The 23,818-nt window shown below is 39.8% G+C and overlaps 2 protein-coding genes across 2 annotated transcripts in view; one reads left to right on the top strand and one right to left on the bottom strand.

Annotated features, from left to right (window-relative positions):
- Positions 1-444: 444 nt before the first annotated feature.
- LOC134670908 (transmembrane 7 superfamily member 3-like) lies at positions 445-11,884 on the bottom strand. The gene is made up of 9 exons (XM_063528730.1): positions 11,333-11,884; positions 10,349-10,687; positions 6,862-7,127; positions 6,078-6,270; positions 5,643-5,810; positions 4,772-4,924; positions 3,193-3,453; positions 2,036-2,186; positions 445-1,041 (listed from the first exon to the last, which is right to left on the bottom strand). Exons 1-9 carry the CDS (start codon positions 11,394-11,396, stop codon positions 963-965), a joined length of 1,674 nt encoding a protein of 557 aa, XP_063384800.1. The 5' UTR covers positions 11,397-11,884; the 3' UTR covers positions 445-962.
- Positions 11,885-11,988: 104 nt separating this feature from the next.
- LOC134670462 (uncharacterized) overlaps positions 11,989-23,818 on the top strand; it is a 52,716-nt gene continuing 40,886 nt past the window's right edge. Inside the window, exon 1 of the mRNA XM_063528289.1 lies at positions 11,989-12,283. Within this exon, the coding sequence (XP_063384359.1) occupies positions 12,180-12,283 (104 nt within the window). The 5' untranslated portion in view covers positions 11,989-12,179. The remainder of the gene's footprint in view (positions 12,284-23,818) is intronic.

Genomic DNA, 23,818 nt, shown 5'->3' on the forward strand with positions numbered 1-23,818 from the left:
TTATCAGCTTTCGGTTTGTCTTAGTAGTCATGTCGCTAAGACGCAAAGTTTCCAAGATATGAATGAAAAACCGAAAAATTCGACCTTCTTACCCCCCTCTACCCCCCAGCAGCGGGGCTACAGCCGGGGACTTTTGATATGTTCACCTCCTAAAGTTACGGAGTCAAAAATTGTGTTCCTAGCATTTCCCTCTACAACGTTTTTTGAGCATTCATTTCTTGACCTATAAAGTGAATAAATAAAACCATTAAACAGGTTAAACTACATAATAGAATCGTAACTTAAAATCTTCTTTCTTAGGCAGTAATAATTTTTAAAAGAATTATTAATTGTTGTTGTATTGTAATTAAATATATGGTAAAAAAAACTTAAATACAAAAAACCGTTATAGAGAGCTTAATAAGGGCCTCCCCTCCACACCTATCGAAGCGTCGTAAGAGCGACGTCTTTTCAGGGTTCCGTACCCAAAGGGTAAAACGGGACCCTATTACTAAGACTCCACTGTCCGTCCGTCCGTCTGTCACCAGGCTGTATCTCATGAACCGTGATAGCTAGACAGTTGAAATTTTCACAGATGATGTATTTCTGTTGCCGCTATAACAACAAATACTTACTAAAAAGTACGGAACCCTCGGTGGGCGAGTCGGACTCGCACTTGTCCGGTTTTTTTTGGTATTATTGCGACTTAAAGCTTTTTTCTATCAGCTTTTGCCTTTTCCGCATTGATAGTGTGGGGAGACCCTAACTCAGTAGTTCAGTACCCACTGTAGGTAATAAAAAAATCTTTTGCTATATATATTACATATTAGTGTTTTTGGCAAAATTCTAAAATCCTGCAACATATCACGCAGTTCAAAGGTAAAAAAAAAATTTGTTACGTCCAAAGGCGAGATCAAATAGCGATAATTTTCAAATATGAATCTATGAAAATAAGCTTTAAGTAATAGTGGTTAAGCGCCATTTTAGGCCAGCAAAGGGGTGTTTTCGTTGCTTGTAAGGTTGCCTGTAGACCGCAGAGGTGGATCCGAAGCAGCACCCAAACTGAAATGTGAAAAGCAGTTGGTAAGAAAATGGTATGAAAGTCCGTCTAAGCTAAATCTGCACAGATTTATTACCCAATCATATTAATATTGTACTAATTCAGCAAAAAATGATAAATAGGAAATCTAACTATCATTTTAGTACCTAGAATATAAAAACAAAGTTAAGCACATAACTATTGGCTGGTGCTACCTCATAGGTATATAAATATAGATATGCGTAAGGGGTATAGCTGTAACCCGGGGCTCTCTTAAATGTCCCTCGGCGGGCCATCCCGTAGCTATCAAAATTACCCAGGCTAACAACGTACCGTGTGTAAGGGGTGATTGAGCCGTAACCCTCGAAGCTCTCTCGAATGTTCCACGGCGGGCGAGTGAAGGAGTAGATCTCATAGCTATCAAAATTACTCAGGCTAACAACGTACCGTGTGTAAGGGGTGATAGAGCCGAAAACCTCGGGGCTCTCTCGAATGTTCCTTAGCGGGGGAGTGAAGGGGTAGATCCCGTAGCTATCAAAATTACCCAGGCTTACAACGTACCGTGCGTAAGGGGTGATAGAGCCGTAACCCTCGGGGCTCTCTCGAATGTTCCTCGGCGGGGGAGGGAAGGGGTAGATCCCGTAGCTATCAAAATTACCCTGGCTAACAACGTACCGTGTGTAAGGGGTGATTGAGCCGTAACCCTCGAGGCTCTCTCGAATGTTCCACGGCGGGCGATTGAAGGGGTAGAGCCCGTAGCTATCAAAATTACCCAGGCTAACAACGTACCGTGTGTAAGGGGTGATTGAGCCGTAACCCACGGGGCTCTCTCGAATGTTCCTCGGCGGGCGAGTGAAGGGGTAGATCCCGTAGCTATCGAAATTACCCAGGCTAACAACGTACCGTGTGTAAGGGGTAATAGAGCAGTAACCCTCGAAGCTCTCTCGAATGTTCCTTGGCGGGGGAGTGAAGGGGTAGATCCCGTAGCTATCAAAATTACCCAGGCTAATAACGTACCGTGTGTAAGGGGTGATAGAGCCGTAACCCTCGGGGCTCTCTCGAATGTTCCTCGGCGGGGGAGGGAAGGGGGGTTTCCCGCGGTTATGGTAGTGTTGAAACAGGAATCCAGTTATGGCCAGCATCACCCATAGGAGAATTAGCAGGGCATCTGAAGAAATATGAAATGTTAATACATACGAAGGGTTATACCTAGTGTTGGCCGAACGTTAATTGCAATTGACCATTAACCAGTACAAAATGAACCGTAAACGGTAACGGACGGTTACCGTTGACGGTTCAATTTATACTGGTTAATGGTCAAGAATATTCAATTGCATTAACGTTTGGGCCAACACTGGTTATACCTACTCGTAGGTATCCAGTATAACAAAGAGTAAATTACAGGGCTTTATTTTGATTTATACTTTATTTGCTTTTATACTTATAATGGCTTGAAGTATTGGGCTAGGGTGAGCTCTGTAGCTCAAAACCTGTTGTAAAATGAGATGAGGCCTGTGGGCTGTGGGATATTAGTATAGAAAAAGGTGAATATTTTAATATAAAAAAAACATATTGAGGATATGTCCGTGTACGATAAATGTTTTACGAGTATGAGGAAAATTTATACAGTCGCCATCAGATATATCGGAGCAGCCAAGGTGCTCACAAATATCTGTACACGCCTTTATTGTCAGGGCGTTAGAGTGCGCGTTCAGATATTGTGAACACCTTGGCCGCCCCGATATATCTGATGGCGACTGTAGCATAACCGGTTGGGTATAATATTGTTGTTGGGTTGGGTATTTCCGCTACCCAAAGGTTGTCTGGAAGAGCTCGCTTTTTAGCGATAAGACCGCCTGTTGTTTACCTCTGCTTGTATTTCTGTTTTCTTTTGTATTGTCTTCTGTTATTGAGGTGTGCAATAAAGAGTATTTGTATTGTGTTGTATAATAACATGTGACTCTTTTCCTCTTCTGTATGGCATGAAAATATTTATTTAGAGTTTGTTCGGAAAGAGAAGAGTCGTGGAATGTATTGTAATTATGGGCCCCATACATGCCACGACTCTTTTCTTTCCGCACATTCTCTATGCAAGTTATAATAAGGAATAACTTTAACTATTGCAACGTAGGAAGGGCGGAAACTATAAGGTAGGTATTAGGATTAAAACTCACCATTTTTTTCAAAAGGCGGCGACAGCACAGCATAGTGAAACTTGTCAACGGTGGCCCGTCTCACAGTGTTAATGATGATATACTTCAAATTGGACCCTAAGCAGTAGTCGATAGGGTATATAGCTGCGTACGCGCCAAGCACAGCGCAGCAGAGGATATTCGCTGGGTACGTAGCTGGTGTTAGGATGACAGCTGTCAGCAGCATGACTAGGATGAATAGCGTCCAGAAGTTTAGGTCTTCAAGCAGCATTGTCAGGCCACCTGGAGATATGATTTAGTTCAATGGCTGTCCTTATAAAATTTTTAGCTGTGAGAACTACGAGTACACATACTTATTAATGCTAGATTTCTATGGAACCTGATTTAAAAGGTCTAGTCCCAATATTAATCCAGATATCAGAGTCGAAAAACCATTCAATCAAGTTCTTGCACTATCCAAAATGGGTAAGGCGGGTATAGCGATACTTAAAACACCCAATTATAACTTGTCCAGTTACGTACGTAATGGTTTAATTTTTACTCAATATTTTGTATACTTAATGTTTGTGCGTTTTGAATGTTAAATTGTATATGTTATATCTTTAATATGATGTATAAATAACCATAGTTTTTAAGTTTTATAACATTTGTACGCCAATAGGCAAAACACAGAGCTCTGTAATTACCTATTTTTACTTAAGACCTGTATCACCTGTGTTCTACAAATAAAATTTACTTTACTTTATAAGCTGACGGCGTTCTCAAAATCTTTTGAATGGAAAATACAGAATTTCAATATCAGTGCATTTTGGTATGGAATTCGACAATCAAAGAGACAGTTGCCTTTCACATTGGTTAATACTTTATAAGTTCAATAACATTTCTACAGGTTGATATCAGGCTTACCAAAAATCTGATGGTACAGGACACAAGCAGCGAAGAAGCCCAAGGTCAGGGTGATCAGAAGTAGAGATTTAGAGAACACAGGAATGCCGTCAAACCATCAGACCGTCAGCCAGATGAAGAACAGGATCCCAGAGAAACGAATCACCAATCAGATCTACTAGGGCCTAATGAATCTTACCCGGAATCTGATAGTACAGGACGCAGGCTACGAAGAAGCCGAAGGTCAGGGTGACCAGAAGCACGGAGGACACAGGGATGCCGTAGAACCACCAGAACGTCAGCCAGATGAAGAACAGGATCCCAGAGAAACGAATCACCAATCAGATCTACTAGGGCCTAATGAATCTTACCCGGAATCTGATAGTACAGGACGCAGGCTACGAAGAAGCCGAAGGTCAGGGTGACCAGAAGCACGGAGGACACAGGGATGCCGTAGAACCACCAGAACGTCAGCCAGATGAAGAACAGGATCCCAGAGAAACGAATCACCAATCAGATCTACTAGGGCCTAATGAATCTTACCCGGAATCTAATAGTACAGGCCGCATGCTGCGAAGAAGCCGAAGGTCAAGGTGACCAGAAGCACGGAGAACACAGGGATGCCGTAGAACCATCAGAACGTCAGCCAGATGAAGAACAGGATCCCAGAGAAACAAACCATCAATCAGACCTACCAGAGCCTAATGAATCTTACCCGGAATTTGATGGTATAGAACGCAGGCAGCGAAGAAGCCGAAGGTCAAGGTGACCAGAAGCACGGAGAACACAGGAATGCCGTAGAACCACCAGAATGTCAGCCAGATGAAACCGAATAGGATCCCGGAGAGGAAGGATGCACCAATCAGAGCTGCAGAAGAGACGTATATGTAGTCTGTTCAAAAAGAGAAGAGTCGTGGAATGTATTGGGACTTGAAACCCATACATAACACGGCTCTTCTCTTTCGGTACAGACTGTAAAAATGAGTATTGACATCTTCAGTGTGCATATATGTCTCATAAATATATCATTCATCATCATATCAGCCTTGTATCGCCCACTGCTGAGCATAGGCTCTTCTACTAGTACGTCACATGTCTTGACCTAATCTCATACATAAATATACAAGCTGCGTAAACTCAGGTTCATAAATACGAAATCTAAATCGTTTCTGAACCTACTTCAGAATTTAGAAGAGAGGGAGAGTTTCTGATTACGATGGAATCCTTATCCCCCACCTCCCTGATTCCCCGAATTTCGGAAAATTGTTCCCCGATTCGGATTTTTCTTTTGTTTGAAAGGGTACGTCATTAGATCATCTTCTGATGATGGTATCCTGGAGAAATCGAGGGAGGGAACTATACAATAGATACACAATTCGTGTATTTTTAAACTAACTCATGCCTCGCTCTCGAAAAGCATAATGTGGTAAAGTGTAACTCATGATGGGAAGGTATACAGTTTTTATATTTTTTTTATTAGAAATTATGTACAATTAAACCGGTCATTGTGCCACTCTTTGGGGGAGGCTTATGTCCAGCAGTAGACGTCCTCTGGCTGATATGATGGTGAAGTACGATAAACTCACGGACTTGCTCCATCTCAGCAATCAGCGAGATTAGTATGTAAGTGATGATGACTCCGCTCAGCATCCCGAACATGAACATCTCCGTTTTGAAGAACTTGTGACCGAAGTAGCACACAAACAGGCCCATGAAGAGGAGGGACGCGCAAAGGACTTGGGATAGCAGATCACCTGGTGCAAAGGTATAGGAAATAAACTTAGCTAACGCACGGAATAAGTCAAAATTTTGTTCTAGCTGACAGGCCGATACCGTCCGGCGGACTGTTAATCAGTGGGCCCCTTAAGTATACTATTGGTTTATAGTATGGGCAATTGAGCATGGTTGCTAATGATAAAGTATATGTAGTAGTAGTAGTAAACTCTTTATTGTACAAATAGACATATTAAAAATTACATACAATTAGTAATATGTAGACAACTATACGAGAATAGACTTACCAAGCAATAGGCAGTCGTCCTCCACCAAAGGCGAGCAGACATACGTAACGGTCGGTACATATGTGGACCACCGCGGGATTATATTTGCAGTGCCATTATAATTCCTAAACAGTGCCACTGCGACGAACACTACCCCCGTGCCGGGGTACGCGCTCATGGTACGGCGGACGTTCGATCGATGAGTTTCGGGTACCTAGAATACAATATAATAAGGCCCACTTCCATTCCACTAACGCGGGGTTAACCAGTTAAATCTGGAGTTGCCCTTTACCAGTTAAATTTGACACTAGGTTAACGGTTTAACCGCTTAAGCCCGGGTTAGTGGGATGGTGCAAGTGGGCCTAGTTATGATAAAGTAAAGACAGGCGTGGCCCACTCCGCGATTAGTACATGCGGCCCACACCAATTTTGGTGTCTAGCAGTATTACGGTTGCCGCGCACTGCTACGGAACAGACGCCTGCTCGCGCTTGCGCCACCTTGCGGTCATATCTGTCGTACTAGACGCGTTTTGTAGAATTAACCTTATTGCTATGTTCATAGGAGTTGTAATTCAATTACCGGTTAAAGTGACCAAATGATTTTTTATGCAGGTGGTAATAGCACGAGCGGATTGGCTTAACAATAGACAAAAGGATTAGCCGCTTAGGGCAGCTACAAATCGAAAGACTATACCTTAGTACTATTATTAATGTGGTAAGGACGTCAAGGACGAGGAAGAATTCCGTACATTGACCCGCCATTTCCTATCTCCATCGCACCCGCATAATTGCTCTCACTACTCACCTCTTCACCATACTCCAAAGCACTAGGATAGCTCATCATAGCTTTGATTCCTCCAAAGTACGAGTCCATACTAAAATCCCTTTCAGGCAAGTATAATCTGTAGAACGTTAAACTTGATAAAGTCTGTTCACACATGTCGGGAGCTAGGCTAGGGCTGGGCGCTGGAGCGGTTACGCTAATGTAGTCTCTGTATGGTGATGTAGTTGTTGAAACGAATGGCGGTATTTCTATAGGGCCTTCTAGGTTGCAACCGCCGGGCACTGGATCTGTATGAAGGAAAGTATGTTTGGAATATAGGCCCACTTGCACCATTCCACTAGCCTGGGGTTAACCGGTTAAACCTGGAGTTACCATGGTTACCAGTACAATTAGACACTGGGTTAACGGTTTAACCGCTTATCCCTGGGTTATTGGGTAGGTGCAAGTGGGCCTTAGAAGTTACACGAATTAGCCGAGTTACGCTTTCATTCTAGAACGACATCTGAAATTGTCCGGAGGGGTAGGCAGAGACCACGGATTTCCACTTGCTACGATCTTGACATACCTCTTTCGCTTCCATAGCATTAAATGTGATATGAATAACGGGTGGTATCATATATCCATGTGTGGTACTGTTTTCGTTGTTAGAATTAATACAAACGAATACTATAGTACAGACATAGATACCATCGCCCACACTGTTAATTGTACTTTTTAGGGTTCCGTACCCAAAGGGTAAAACGGGACCCTATTACTAAGACTTCGCTGTCCGTCCGTCCGTCCGTCCGTCCGTCCGTCCGTCTGTCTGTCTGTCTGTCTGTCACCAGGCTGTATCTCACGAACCGTGATAGCTAGACAGTTGAAATTTTCACAGATGATGTATTTCTGTTGCCGCTATAACAACAAATACTAAAAACAGAATAAAATAAAGATTTAAATGGGGCTCCCATACAACAAACGTGATTTTTGACCAAAGTTAAGCAACGTCGGGAGTGGTCAGTACTTGGATGGGTGACCGTTTTGTTTTTGCTTTTGTTTAGTTTTTTTTTTGCATTACGGTACGGAACCCTTCGTGCGCGAGTCCGACTCGCACTTGCCCGGTTTTTTTGTTTCGCCTCAGTCGGGTAAAAAGTTAAAAAGACGTAAGTACCTATTCTCTTTAGGTTACTGTACTATTTATTTAGTTAGATAAGATACGTAATAAAGGTATTGAACTCATACAGATATTCTCAATGGCATTGTAGATATCAAAAGTTTCAAGAATCCGCAAATAACAATAGTAAAATATTATCTTACACCGTGATAATAGAGTTCATAGTCCTTTGCAGAGGCTGATTTCGTTACGGTATTAGAGGTACGGTAAGGTATTAAGTACCGATATTTTTAATTTTATTTATTAAAACTTTACACATATGTTGACAGTATAGCACCAAAGCATTTACGTGGTAAATACATATTTAAAATTCAAAATTGGAAAAATATTAATTTAACTTATAATAACAGAAGAAAGCTTAACATTAACATTAGGTACTTATAATCTTTATCGCTTTAAAGGTAAAACTATAAAATTACGCTACCGCTATTTTTAGGGTTCCGTACCCAAAGGGTAAAACGGGACCCTATTACTAAGACTTCGCTGTCCGTCCGTCCGTCTGTCTGTCACCAGGCTGTATCTCACGAACCGTGATAGCTAGACAGTTGAAATTTTCACAGATGATGTATTTCTGTTGCCGCTATAACAACAAATACTAAAAACAGAATAAAATAAAGATTTAAATGGGGCTCCCATACAACAAACGTGATTTTTGACCAAAGTTAAGCAACGTCGGGAGTAGTCAGTACTTGGATGGGTGACCGTTTTTTTTTTGTTTTTTTTTGTTTTTTTTTTTGCATTATGGTACGGAACCCTTCGTGCGCGAGTCCGACTCGCACTTGCCCGGTTTTTTATAAGTACATAATTATGTCCAAGTAAAATATTAGCATAACATTTATAGTCACACAGACGAGGGATCTGACGAGCAAAATTTTGAATTTTATTATAAAACAAGAATATATTTTCAGAGTAATTGAGATAAAAGGTAAAACCCGCGCGATGGTCATATGAGTCATATCTCCCATCTAAGTTCCGCGCGGCTCGCCGCCGCTTTGGACTCAGTGGAGCGCGGAGCCAGGAGGATGATTGGCGACAAGAAGCTAACGGCTAAGCTTCAGTCTTTGGCCCATCGGCGGAGGGTCGCCAGCCTGTCGGTATTCTACAGGTTGCACTTCGGGGAGTGTGCCCAAGAGCTACACGAGCTCATTCCACCGTCCCCATTATACCATCGGACTTTTAGACGCGCGGCCGGTTTCCATCCTTACTTGGTAGATATTCCACCAATTCGCACGAAGCGCTTTGCTTCTACTTTCCTTATGCGCACTGCCAAGGAATGGAATTCCTTGCCGGCGTCTATATTTCCGTGTTCTTATAACCCGGCAACCTTCAAATCAAGAGTGAACAAACACCTTCTGGGCGAGCTCGCTCCATCGTAGGCCACGTCTACGCCTCGGCTAGTCTGTGGCCATGAGTAAGCCCATTCATAATAAAAAAAAATAAAAAAAATCATTTGTTTCCTTTAATTCCTGGCTTTTGCCCCCTATTAATATTTAACTTGATTTTCATTTTACATTTTCTTTGGAAGGGATTTTAAAATAATTCTTAAACTACCATTTAGCAGTATTGTGGCCGTATTTTAATGGTCAATTTACAGTATCCAGAATAGTAAAGGAAATTAATTTATTTGATATGTTGCTATGTTGCACTGCCGTCATGGTTAACAAGGGGAAAATGCAAAAATTCAGGATATCCCCAACTTTATTCTACAAACTATAGCAATTATATGATATTGAATATACCTACTTATAAAAAATGAAAGGACAAAAGTAATTGCTAAATCAATTTGCCATAAAAAAACAGTGATGGAAACATTCCGTCAATTCCACAATCAATTATAATTACTTGTTTTTAGGGTTCCGTACCCAAAGGGTAAAAGTTAATAATAGGGTCCCGCCCTATTACTAAGACTTCGCTGTCCGTCCGTCCGTCTGTCTGTCCGTCTGTCTGTCACCAGGCTGTATCTCACGAACCGTGATAGCTAGACAGTTGAAATTTTCACAGATGATGTAGTTCTGTTGCCGCTATAACAACAAATACTAAAAACAGAATAAAATAAAGATTTAAGTGGGGCTCCCATACAGCAAACGTGATTTTTGACCAAAGTTAAGCAACGTCGGGCGTGGTTAGTACTTGGATGGGTGACCGTTTTCTTTTTGCATTTTTTTCCTTTTTTTTTTGCTTTATGGTACGGAACCCTTCGTGCGCGAGTCCGACTCGCACTTGCCCGGTTTTTTAATTATTGTAAATGATACCTTAACTTAACCAGGCTAATAAAAAAATGATACCTATTTATAAAGCAAACCTTTTTTAAATATAACTAACATATTTTCAGTATAAAAGTATAAACACACCTACCATCATAAATGTATCCATGGACCGCTATCAATATTTTCAAATCCTTTTCATTCAAATTAGTCACTGACATGTCAGATATAGGCGTTGTGCTGAATAAACCAATATTCGTACCAGTTAATATCTCACAGGTGCGATTTGACTTGTTATTGTTGAAACAAGTTTCATTCCGCATAGTAATATTGTAAAGATGACTATGCATTTGAAAGACAATGAAGGAAACATTTTTATTAACATCGGTGAATTGAAAGTGGATTTTAGATTTGGTTTTTACATCAATTATGCTGCTGTATAGCTCATCGTTTGAATATGTGTTGTTTAAGGATATTATAAATGTTGATTCTGAAATAAAAACATTATAATATTAATATGTAGAACAGAAAACATATCATATCCACCAAAATAGTGGCCACAGAGCATGTGTCATGGCGGGAAGCCACACCACTAATTTTCAGGGCAATCAGAGAAAATTTTCTACTTCATCTTCCCCATTGACGATAAAAAAAACTGCTCATTATTAACAGGCCAACTTCTCTTCAAAAATAAAATTACACTTTCAATGCGTCTGGTTTAGCCTTGTTCGTAACTATTTCAAATGGATAGTGTAAGTTGTTCTCGAGATATTTAGCGATGTGACAGACAGACGGAAAGACAGAGTTGCACCATAAAGGTATCTGTTTACCTTTTAGGCACAGAACCCTAAATAGGGTTTGGGCTTTCTAGCCCTTATGATGATTGAACAAAAAACATATATCATTTAATTTAAAAACATTATAAATTTCAGAGCAACAGGCATAACGAAATGAAACAAATATTGATTTTACGCTGCATTTGTATTGATAGACATAAACACAATAAAAAGCCTTATAATTTTATTTTAAGGTGCTTGTAGGCTATTCAACTCAGAGTGGTCAAAAATAAAAATATAGCAAACTCTAGTATAGCAATCAATGACATACAAACAATTACTGAGATAATTGAACATACCTTGGACTTCTGCAGCGCTAATAGAAGCACAAATGTGTAATATTAACAGAATATAATGAAGCATTTTGGCAAACTTTGAAAACTATATCATATCACAACAAGAATCACAATCGATAAGTACTTAATCACTATTGCGGTGTTTTTTTATTCTATTTTATTATTGCACCTCTGCCAACAGAAATCAGCTGTTCCTACTTTGACAGGCGTTAACATATTGTACATTTTCCCATAATCAGATTACACTTATTCACATTATTCTACTTGAAAAACTTAAACATGTTTAGAGGATTTCTGGGCGTATCAAGGAAAACAGTATGATAAGTACGATTATTACACGCCTTTGATACCTACAAGCAAAACCAAAACAATGGCATGTGAGTGAAGTGAAGTGAATTCAATTGACAGCTGATTTTTGAATGAATGTCTGAATGTCAGAACGAATGGAACAAGTGGAATGTACAAAGAGTAAGTGAGAAAGCAAGATTAAACAAGCGAGTAAGAGCGAGACAATAGATGCAATGGAATGCGGCAACCCGATCATCGAACAAAAATAATTTATTAAAAAGCACAAATATTATTTTCCAAAATAGTAATTTTAATTATAAATAACGCTAAAAATTGTTTTAAGGATTATTTTTGCAGTTAGAATGTCAGTTTACGGCACGGGTCACAAAGAGAACGGAATATCGATTCCTATGCCGGCCGCTAGAGCGCACTCACGTCACATTGAACTAAACATGGCGGCGCGATCAATGAAGTAGTAGTGTGTAGTGAACTCTAGTGTAAAAAATTGATATGATTGATCTCTGTGTTGTTTTTGTGTGTGATGTTTTAAATTAAATGGGCCATGGGCCGAGGCCAGGAGTTGTTGGACGCTGCCCGCAAGGGCGACGTGCGGACTGTTACGAAAATACTTACACTAATAACGAAAAGGAGTGGTCCGTTTACAAGGTATGTCCTTTCATGTTTTGCGAATTACTTTGCAAATTCATGGTATTTTGTATGGTATTTTCTACGAAGCTTTCGGGTCGAATAACCCTTGACCTACTAGTTTCCCTGTTAGCTTTGTTAAAGTGGAGGAATCGATGTTATTTGTATAAACAATAGGCCATCCAACAAATTGTTAGTGGTATTTTTCATAATGTTTACGTGCTTATCACTACCTCTTGTCAGATAACGGATTTACGACAGTTTATCGTTATTTCCTGTAACTCCTACCCATTTTAGGGATAAACGTAAGCTTGAATTGCCTATTTCTTACGAGAATGTACGTGCATTAGGTCAGTAAGTACGTAGATTTATTCGAATCGCCAGTTCTTGGTAATGGAAATGGACGGACGCAAGGCCAATTTGATAATTCTTACTCTTGACTAGATGAAAACTACCATAATATTAAATAACCAGTTTAGTACTTATGTGCTGTATTAGGTCTTCACTGAGTCTTACTTCTATTCATCACCTAAGAATAAGAAATATCGATGTGCTAATAAGTAGGTACCTACCTAGGTATATAGGTACCTACCTACTTACCTATTCTTCTCCGTACATTCGTGTTACTAGTTCCGATTAATGTGTATTCAATTGTAGATTACCACGTTATGACTGTTATGAGTTACCTATTCTAAACACTGTATGTACCTATTGAAGAGTATGTTAGCTATATTGAGAACGGCAATTAGTCGTAACTGTCGTAAGTAATTCCCTAAGAAGTTATCGGAACATTACTAATTACTGTTTACATCACTTGATCGATAAACGTTCGAAAGTTTGGTTGTCTACCCAAGAATAGTTTGAGAATGCTTGTCAAATCTCGCGCCATTGATCTGGGGACACGGTAGTGCCTCCGCCAAGTCGAGTAAAACAAACAAAACAGCTACAGCTGTAATATAACATCCTTTTTTCGAAACAGCTCTAACTTCGTTACATTGGGGTCATAAAACAACTATAGGTATACACACCACATCAGAGGGTTTACCGCGAACCACGTTCGACGTGTTGCCTGTGTTGCACTTGTAAATTCGTACGTAAGTGTGACAGGGAGGCAACTTGGCCATCTGACTACAGTCACTAATCTCGTTATGAATTGACCTAGGTAAGTACCTAAACTACTGATTAATTGACCGACTAATTAATTGACTTTGAAGAACTATTGATTTACACGATGCATTCTTCGTGGCATACGAGTGTAGGTTGGTAGGTAGGTATTTTTTCTAGTATAATTTTTTTTTCGTCCATCTGGACAGGCTAAAGCTCTAAGCCATGTTGCCTTGTCATAAGTAGGTGTTCTAGTATAAGTCAGCTTAGGAAACACACCAGGGGATCCAGCCTAGATGACAATCGTACATCGACAAACGCCAAACGAAAAGTAAAAAATCCGGACGACAGATGCTACGAAAAGAAACGTGACTATTTCCAATATTTCCATACATTATTAAAATTTCGATTGGCGTTTTCTATCAAGAATTTTCATCTTGGCTTTGCCTCTAAGTATCATGTCATCTTGATTCACATAAATGTAAAAAAAAGTTGGCCATTGATATTCATTCATATTTCATTAAAAAAAACGTGGCATTATCCGAGTGCCTTAGAAGCCAGTTACATAAGCCTTATCTCAAAGCAGCAAGGCCTATATTTAGCTTAATACCTACTGTCTAATAGCTGTGGGTATCATTTTCCTTGATCATTCAGTCGTTCGATTGTCATTACAATAGTTCATTCAAGATGAGGTCTGTCGGCTAGTTAGGTAGGTAGGTACACGCTGATAGCGATTAGTGAGGTACCTTCCTGATAAGCCATATTCAGGGGATCAGTAGGGTTATCTCAGGGGGCCCGCGACAATATCTTGCGAGATAGACTACCCGTCCTTCTGTAATTAATACAGTTAGAAAAAGACGCGTAGGTAGTCTGTCTCGCGGGCGAGATACTGTCTCGGCGCTCCTGTGCCAGGGGTACGAAACTCCTGACTTCGGTCAAACTCGGCTCCGCTCGGCTCAGCATTGCTCCGAGCAATTATTAGGGTTGGCACCACTTGACTTCCTTTTGCGTGCACGACCACAGATAAGATAATCACTTGATTTTTGACAACCCTAAATAGCCGAAAGAGATAGTGCCATATATTAGAAAGAGACAGCACGATTCGACCCTGAACCGTTGTCAAACTTCGTTTTTGTAGGAAGTTTCCTTTCTGTACGGTAGTACTATTAATTATTCTGTGCCTGTGCTAAGCCCACCGGTCCGGTATACGTTTTCACTGTTTTCAAACTTTGTATCAAACACAAAAGCTGTCACTCGGACGCCACCTCACGGAAATGTCAAAACTGAAATTGAACTTTATGCTTTGACATTTCCGTGAGGTGATTGAACTTAAATTGCACGTAGGTCTGTGTTGCTCTGTGGTCTGTGACGGATTAATCGGTCTTTGGCGTTGGACCTACGGTGCGGATATATCGGTCATTGGCGTCCAAAAAGTTAAAGTACCATGTGCTTGAAGCTTGAAACAACTTTATTGCCAAGATTACAAAAACTGCATGTAAAGACATCTGAGATAAAATTGCCTATATTTTACAATGATTAAGGACAAGAAATATCTAACTATAGAGTAATATTAGCAGGTCCTACTTTTTTCTTTAAAGAATCCTTCCAAAAGTATTCTTTGGCGCCGTTCCCGTGATCTTAAAGCTGCAGCGTAAGCATTGACATACATTATCGTGACCTACTTAATTTATATGGGTTACCCGCTCCTTTTCTCCTGTTATGGTTTGTAAAGATGGGACTCGTTTTTAGGGTTCCGTACGTAAAGGGTAAAAATGGGACCCTATTACTAAGACTCCACTGTCCGTATGTCTGTCTGTCACCAGGCTGAACGTGTAGACAGTTGAAATTTTCACAGATGATGTATTTCTGTCGCCGCTATACAACAAATACTAAAAAGTACGGAAGCCTCGGTGGGCGAGTCCGACTCGCACTAGTCCAGTTTGATTAGGTGCGTTTCCTCCTCTTGCGCCATGCTGATGATACAAATTCCCCTCCCCTTCTGGTAAATGTGGTAGCAGCAGCAGTCTTGAGATGTACGTCTGCTAGTAATATCTCAAAAATTCACAACTGAGTAAGATTTGAACTTGCGAGCTTCCGGAACAGTTTAAATCTTGCTTTGAGTGTGTTTTTTTTATAAAAAAAAAACCAGCAAGATTAGGTACTTAACACCTGCAAATACACTGAATACACACCTGGAACTCTCTCGCACCCTAAGACTTCATATTTTAATCGAATGCTACATATTTCCGGACTATACTGGGTAAAATACTTCAATAATCCGTCACCTACCATCATCACCCACACTGTTAACTGACAGTTTGTAAGCCTTATTACAAAAACGATAAGGTCCACCGATGGTCAGTTAAAAGTATAACATTTGCCTTTTGTTTTCCGGGCTTTTCCTAAGCCACGTCTAAAATCCGACGAAATTGCAGGATTGACCCTTAGAAGTTGACGAGGGACTTCTGTCAGTCGTCTTGGGTGGGGTTGTTGTTGTTTGGGTTCCGTACCCAAAGGGTAAAAAGGGGACCCTATTACTAAGACTGCTGTCCGTCTGTCTGTCACCAGGCCTTGGGTACGAAACTCTAAAAATGACTAATTTAGGGCCAAAATCCAGAGAGGAAAATGTCGAGAACGTTTGTATGAAAAAATGACCACTAATGTAACCTCTTAACCATATACGAGTGCGATAGGGATATCCCCGGCTGTCTGTGTGTCAGCCATCACACCTACACGCTTTCGTAAGAGCATCGCCCACTTGATCTTATTTACGTCTTATTAATGCTGCATATTAAATGATTAGGCTCAAGTGTGTCACACTGAACTTTATATTCGCAATTGGAGAGGTCGGAGCACGCCATATGTTTTTAAAGTATAAACAAAATGTAAGCAAGGGCCGCTAAGCTGAAATGGGACTGGGCAGGGTACTTCTGCCGAATGCACCCAGAACGCGGGGCCATATTATTCCACAGGATGGATCTCGGGGCAGGGGAAGACCCAAACGGAGATGGCGGGACGACCTCGATACATTCTGTGTGGAGTGGCGGGAGTGTGCATTGGACAGAGCCAAGTGGCGGGAAAGAGGGGAGGTTTTTGCCCAGCACTGGGACACATTAATAGGTCACGACAGAGATTAAGATGGATATTTTTGCTTTAAAGAGACCTAGATCCTGTTTGGCTGAATATAGACCAAGGGTGAACATTTTATTCTTCTAACTAGTCTAAGGACGTGGAAAATCGCTTTAGTGTGAAGAACACCGTAAGACAAACAAATAACAGTCCTCATCGAGATTAAAACCCTGGAACTCTAGGTCCGTAGGCAGTAATCACTGCCGACTAAGGTTTAGATATACTTACCATAAATATACTCTAGGTTTCTTCCTTATAAGGTCTCTTAATGACAACAATCTCACGCATAAACATAATGTTAATTTATGTTATTGAACAAAATTGGACAGCACATCCTTTGGTTTACCGTGTCTATATTAGGCATTAATTGAAAGTTATTAACGTATTAATCCTCCATATAAGGCATCGAGTTAAATATTCTTTCTTATAGTAATAATACACCAGGCTTCTGATTCACTAAGCAACGTCAAGTGAGAACGAGAAGTGAATTATCAAACAATGGCTCTAGGTTATTGTTGTGTTGTTATGATTACATATGCGGTCAAAGTATTATTTTACAGTTAAAGGACCTGTCATCTGTACATAAAAGCGGTTTGGGTAAAATATTGTTTTGTTGAGGATGGTGATCCATCAAGAACTAACAATCTCAGAGTAGAAGCTGATCACAGCTTCTGCTCTTCTTCGACCTATTAGCGTTTTCCCGGCCTAGCGCCAGGGTCTGCATTCGTGTCCAATTTTCTCCACTTTGCCCGATCTTCGGCATTCTCAGGTGTGAGATTCTTCTCTTCCATGTCCGCTGTCACGACTTCCAGCCAGCGATGGTGACCAGCTATAACAAAAAATACATAAACAACTAAGATACCGAAATTGAATACCGGTTAATTTGTATGAAAAATATACAGGTATTCGGTCCCTGATTTACATTTATGAATCGTCATCTATGAAACTCCCAGTAGTGCCAGATTTATTTTCTCTTCTTTGGATTCAATTTATCAATCAACGAAACTGGGTTACCGCTAATGCATCCTCATAGTCCACTTAAATGCATCGCACGCTTGTACCGTTTATAGTTATAAACCACCACAAACACGCCGGAGAAACAATTATGGACACCCGGCGTCTGAAACTGGGGTTTGACGACTTCCTTGTCTGTCCTAGGACTCGTAGGTCGTTGGCCGTAAGTAAGTGTTAACTTGAGACCTACATTGTAAGCGGAAACTTATTTTTGAAGCTTTTGTCAAGCGTATCAGAAGAATCTGATAAATGCTAACCAGCAATACCAGCATCAGGATAGCAAAATGAGGACCGTCGCCATCAGATATAGGAATTGGAGCAGCGAATGTGTCAAAAAATATCTGAACATGCACTTGGACCTCTTGATAATGAGGCTTCGTTCCGATATTTGTGAACACTATGGCTGCTCCGATATATCTGCTGATTGTACATGGATTCGTATCGATATTCAATCAGCCATAATGGTAAATTTACACTCAAATTTTTATGCTCCTTAGTTGTACAATGACTCTCTTTGGAATATAATGAAATTAATGAATTAAAGATTCAATTAAAGTAAGCTTTATTCTGAAAGTAGGTCGTAAGGCTACTTTCAAAAGTCTGCGTCGACCAACGCTACCCAAGAGAAGCGTTTTAGAACACAATTTATTTTAACTGTTTTGCTGCTGCAGACAAGTTTTGCTCCCGAAGAGAATTTTGAACTTTATTATTTATGTTTAATCCCTAAGTAATGCGCATGTTGACGGGTAATTCCAAGATGATACATTGCGGTTGAGCTGTTAGTATACAAAATAAGAAGTATGACATTCCATACAGTTTACCTAATATAATCCCTGCTTGACATGGTTACAAAACATGATTAATCGAATCGAAATAATATTCGAATCGGAATCGCCGTGACTTTCGAAATGTTCGTTAATATCATCTAACAGAGTGGTTATCTATTTAAGGAAGTAAGATAACTCGGGCCATTATTAAAGTGAAGTGTTTGGCTGAGCGCCAGACACCAATCGATGCTAAGGAACGTACGTTGAACCTCTGTCTGACTGTCTGTCTATACGTAGTTCTTGCATGTAATTTGTATGCAGTGCTTGACCGGCACAGATATGGTGGGCGAAGGCCGACCGAAATGCATTCGGTGTTCGGTAAAACCGTTGTGCATGGATGTGCGTTGTGATTGAATGATTTTGGGGAACGCCTAAGCTTGATTTTTTGCATAATTCTTACATGAAATGACAAAAACTAGGTGAGATGAAGATAAATATAACATTAACCCTTAACTTGGCAACGGAAATAGGAAAGGAAGCATATTTCAGTCATTCATTTCAGTAACGGGTCTAACTCGATTAAATTTCATTATTTTACCTTCAATTATGTGTACATAACGTGAGAGTTTAAAAGTGTAACCTGACCTTTATTGTGAACGGTTTTGGTATATATTTCGTTCAAATTTACACTGACATCTTGTGTGAAGCGTAAATAAACTTGCCAGTTGATTCTTCTTTACACAAATTCAATCTTTAAATGAGATCGAAACTGATATGGGAGCCGCATAACTTTGCAACCAAAGGTTACATTCAATTTCCGTTTAGTCATCGCAACCGGCGAAACCAGTCTGTTGGTTTTATAACAAAAAAACATAAGTCTTCATCGATTATGCCGACGATACGTGTGCATGTACCGACGAAGCGTGCGTGCAAAGACACTTGGCCTTGTATGCTTGACACAGTTTTTTTGCGGACTCTACACGGTTTGAATATTGAGCATTTGCATGTGTATGCTGCTCGTGTCAGTTGGTCTGTTTGAAAACAATCGCCATCAGATATATCGGAGCGGCCTAGGTGCTCAAAAATATCTAAACACGAACTCTAACGCCTTGACAATAAAATTGACGCGTGTTCATATATTTTATTATTAACACGTTCATATGTATTTTACTTTGGCCGCTCCTATATATATCTGAGGGCGACTGCACATGATATAGTGGGGCGTGTAAAAAAGCACAGAGGCTTTTACTCAGAGAGAAACTTTGCAGCCAAAGGAATCTATACTAAAATTAGGCTGTTATTTATTAAAAATCTACCTTCTAGGAGAGGATGAAGAAATGAAATGACACAGGTCGATTCTCGCGTGAGGGTCACGGGCACAGCTAGTTCTAGTAGGTACATACTTTATAATATAAGGAATTAATCGTAGCAATCGTACTTTTAATGATATGTCAGACGTTGTAATACAACGATCAGGCAACGATGAATTGATGAATGATTAGACTGTCGCCATTTGAGGCCATCTTTGTCACCTCAATTAATAATCTCATGTGAAAGTTTTGATAGAAGCGTAGTTGCGCCGTGATTCGTGCGATTCGCTTGGTATTAGGACTATTAGGGCATGTCTCGGTTTAGCTGCAGAGAAATCTGATCCCCGTCACATATACATAGAAGTTTGCATGTACAGCCTCGATCAGATATATTGGAGCGGCCCAGGTATTCACAATATCTGATCACACTCTAATAGCTCCTTCAGAATATAGGCGTGTTCAGATATTTGTAAGCGCCTTGGCCGCTCCGATATATTTGATGGCGTCTGTACTTTGTCAGAAATAATAAAGGTAAAGATTTGTGAATGAAAATCGAAAAGTTGATTATACAAATGCCCGAATATCTGCCAAAGAACTAAGTATAATTTGGACTTCTTCCCCATTCAAAATGTAACGGCTATTAATCCGAACAAAGAGCGGATTTATACCCGTCACAGACGAAATAAACAAATTAGCCAGATAATCAGCTTATCACCGCGACCCATTTAGCGGACCTGTTGGACCTAATTTGGTTAATGGCTGCTAATTAAATTGATGTAGTTCTGCACGCAAGCGTTTATTTGACGTTTGACACGACATCATTTCAAAGCAAGCAGTGTGAGCAAGTGCTTATTAATATGGATAACTTTTAACAAAAAAAAAACAGACTTCATAAAACATTTTTAATAGGACAATTTTACACAGTTTGACCTAGTCTAGTCCCACAGTAAGCCACAAATTAAAAAAAAATGGTCTTCATCACTTCCACTTCGCCAAATGATGATCTTCGAGATTAAACGCGAGAGTTACTTACTGCTAAACTCCAGAAAATACCGAGATCTCCATATGTTAGCCTATAAGATTCTTCAAGGTTCTATCATCAGATCCTGACTTGATGCCAATGGGATCAATTATCACAAAAATAATTGACCAACTCGGTCCAGCCGTTACCAATATGAACAATGTTTAATTGAGTACGGTCTTTTTGAGTCACACTCCATAAATAATTCTGCAGGTAATCTTTTAAGTTAGTGCTTATCTATCTAATATATACTTAGGGTTGCCAACCGTACTATATTATATAGTATTGTACTATATATTTTGGCTCTCTGTACTATTTACTTTTGGAAAAATATATAGTACGCTAAAATACTATATTTCCTATTAAACGAATATTACACTCATGTTTAGTATTTTATCTAAAAGTACTATATTTTTTGAAATGTACTATATTTTTGATGCCTTATTCTGGAAAATACTATATTCCACCAAAAAAAAGTTGGCAACCCTATATATACTCATAAAGGCTCGACTTTCTACCAACTCTTCTGTTCGGGAAGTTTAGAGAAATATGTAACAAGGTTGTTGACATGAGTTGAGTGTACAGAAGTCGATGAATCAATCGTTTTAACATGAACCATAATGACATCAGTGTAAAGTCTAGTTTTAACTGAACCTATTGTTTTACTTAACACATGGGTTGTATATTAGGTATATGGAAATTGTTTGCGACATTATATTGAAATGACATATTTTTTGAACTTTTCCCTATATTGCTCATAAGTATTAGTTGCATCGAAATCCCATGACGTTATCCCGTCCATATTAGGTAGTCTATCGATATGCTAAGCTTAGCTTTTGTGGTGTTTTGTATAGGTATTGTACTTCCCATACATAATTTCTGGTTATAGGTACTAGGTAGTTCTGGTTATAGGTAGGTAGGTAGATATGTAATAGGTAGGTAACACCATATCGGCATATGACAAGCTAGGTCCTTTTACAGTAAGACCAAGCAAACTATATAATATTTTAATGACATAATAATGTGGCAATATTATTAATAATGTCAGATTTCTATGATGACTTGATGACAATGATGACTGACAACATTATGACACGCCCTCACTTTGTTGTATTCAAGTATGTAATGTATGTAAGTATGTTTACTGATGAAGAAATAAGTTAACAAAAGCCGACTATAAATGGCTTATGAAAGAGCCTTTGAGGTCTACTTGCAGAATATTTTTTACAATTTTGAATAGAAAATCTCGTAAAAAAGAATTACGTGTATTACTTTTCATACACGAGATGATGATGATGTTATCCTGTTACCCCTCATACACGAGATACAAATTTAAAATCATGTCATGTCTAAAAATTTTAAGTATAAAGCTCGGGACACACTTATTCCACGTACGCAACGTATGCAATGCATTATGACATCTGAACCCTGAAATTTGTACGCTTAGAAACATACTTGTCATACGCAACGCATCGCATGACAAGTATGTTATAGGCACTGGTCCCACCGCGAGCCAGTAAGCTATGAGCTATCGGCTATAAACACGAACAAAAGATAAGCACTCCCGTGTAAATAAAAGAGACACGGCGATATTTATAGCTCACCGCTGGGCGAGTAACTATAAATATCGCCGTGTCTCTTTTATTTACACGGGAGTGCTTATCTTTTGTTCGTGTTTATAGCCGATAGCTCATAGCTTACTAGCTCGCGGTGGGACCAGTGCCATAAGCATACAACTTTCAGGGTTCAGATTTTCATAATGCATTGCATACGTTGCGTGCGTGGGATAAGTGTGTCCCTGCCTTAAGGCTCTATATTTCCTGCCTAATAAGTTTAACTAAACAAACCTTAGGTTTTTCCAGTACCAGTCAATATAGTTTATTGACTGAGTAAACAGGCAAGTCTGTGCCTGTTCTAACCGCAGGCAGGTGTTTACAGTTCACCGTCCTTCTAACGGGATTTTGTTTGCCGAATCTGTGGCTCAGCCAGCCGATAGGTTTTACAGTTTTTCGTATTTGTCACGGAAATGCGAGGATAACGAAGATTGAGATGAGAGGCTTCTTCAATTCTGAACTAGATAACGGACGTGCGGAAACCAAGAATAGGGGCTTTTACCCAGTTCATAAAAAAAATGTAATCAATCCGTAACTTTGTAGATAACGCCAGAGAGCCGGATTTTCTTCTCTATCATTCATGTTATATACTAGAACCTTAGGCCTTTGAATAAGGCGAAAAATATAAACATGTCTTTGACGTCGACTGTACCTATCTATAATTTCAATTCTACGGTCGGGGTCGTCTCGCAGACTCCCCATGAAATAGTCACTGAGGCACAGAGTACGAGAAAGAACTTCATGCTCAAGGAAGGGCAAGTGTTTACAATTAACCTTCTTCTTCATGTCCTCGCCTTGCCCCATTTCAGTTGGAGTCTGCTCTCCTAATCAATCTTCGCCAGGCCATTCTATCCTGGGTCGTCTGTGGATCTAATTAGGCTGAGTTCAGATCTTGGTTTATTTTAGATGTCCACGTGTCTCGGGGCCTGCCTCGTCCTCTCGGTCCGGTTTCAATTAACAGTGTTTACAATTAACCGTTTTAACAATTTATTTGCCGGATCAGTGCAGTTAATTCAGATCAGTCAGCCGATAAGTTTTACAGTTTAAAAAATCTGCCTTTTACGTACCGTAGGCGTAGGATATTGACCACGTTACGGTACGAAATGCAAGGGAGATGGGTCAACTATTTAACAAGGAAAATGTAAACATTATGGACCCGAAAACCAAAAGGCTTGAACATAAGCGCCTCGTACGGTTAACAAATACGACACCCTACCTAAATTGTAGCATAACAAACTACATAGTTCTAAACCAATTCGGAGAACCAAAAATCGCGGACCCAATAATAATTTTAACTATTGACCACCAAGCTACCTGCTAAAAAGATGCGGAAGCCATAATCGCTATGTTATCTTTTAAGGCCAAACCCTGTCCAAGAGATAACACTGTCTGTAGTCGAGCTAATAATACAATTCACCTATACTTATTTTTTTTCAGCATTAGAAAGAAGTCAGCGATCTTGACGTGTCTTTTAATTGAAAAACACACAAGTCACGGCCATTTTGTAACAATGGGGTTGGCCGGTCGAAGTATTTAGCAGATGGCGCTAGCATAGCTTGCTCTGTCAATCCCTTGAAATGTGTAAATTTTTTGTTTTT

The sequence above is a fragment of the Cydia fagiglandana genome, chromosome 14 (assembly GCF_963556715.1).
Source record: "Cydia fagiglandana chromosome 14, ilCydFagi1.1, whole genome shotgun sequence".
NCBI classification, from domain to species: domain Eukaryota; kingdom Metazoa; phylum Arthropoda; class Insecta; order Lepidoptera; family Tortricidae; genus Cydia; species Cydia fagiglandana.

Excerpts from the sequence above, each read along its gene's own strand:
- LOC134670908 (XM_063528730.1), bottom strand. The coding sequence starts at position 11,396 with ATGCTTCATTATATTCTGTTAATATTACACATTTGTGCTTCTATTAGC. Across the intron at positions 3,454-4,771 it reads TCTATACCATCAAATTCCGG|GTGGCCTGACAATGCTGCTT; the intron begins GTAAGATTCATT and ends TCATATCTCCAG. Across the intron at positions 2,187-3,192 it reads GCCGCCTTTTGAAAAAAATG|ATGCCCTGCTAATTCTCCTA; the intron begins GTGAGTTTTAAT and ends ATATTTCTTCAG.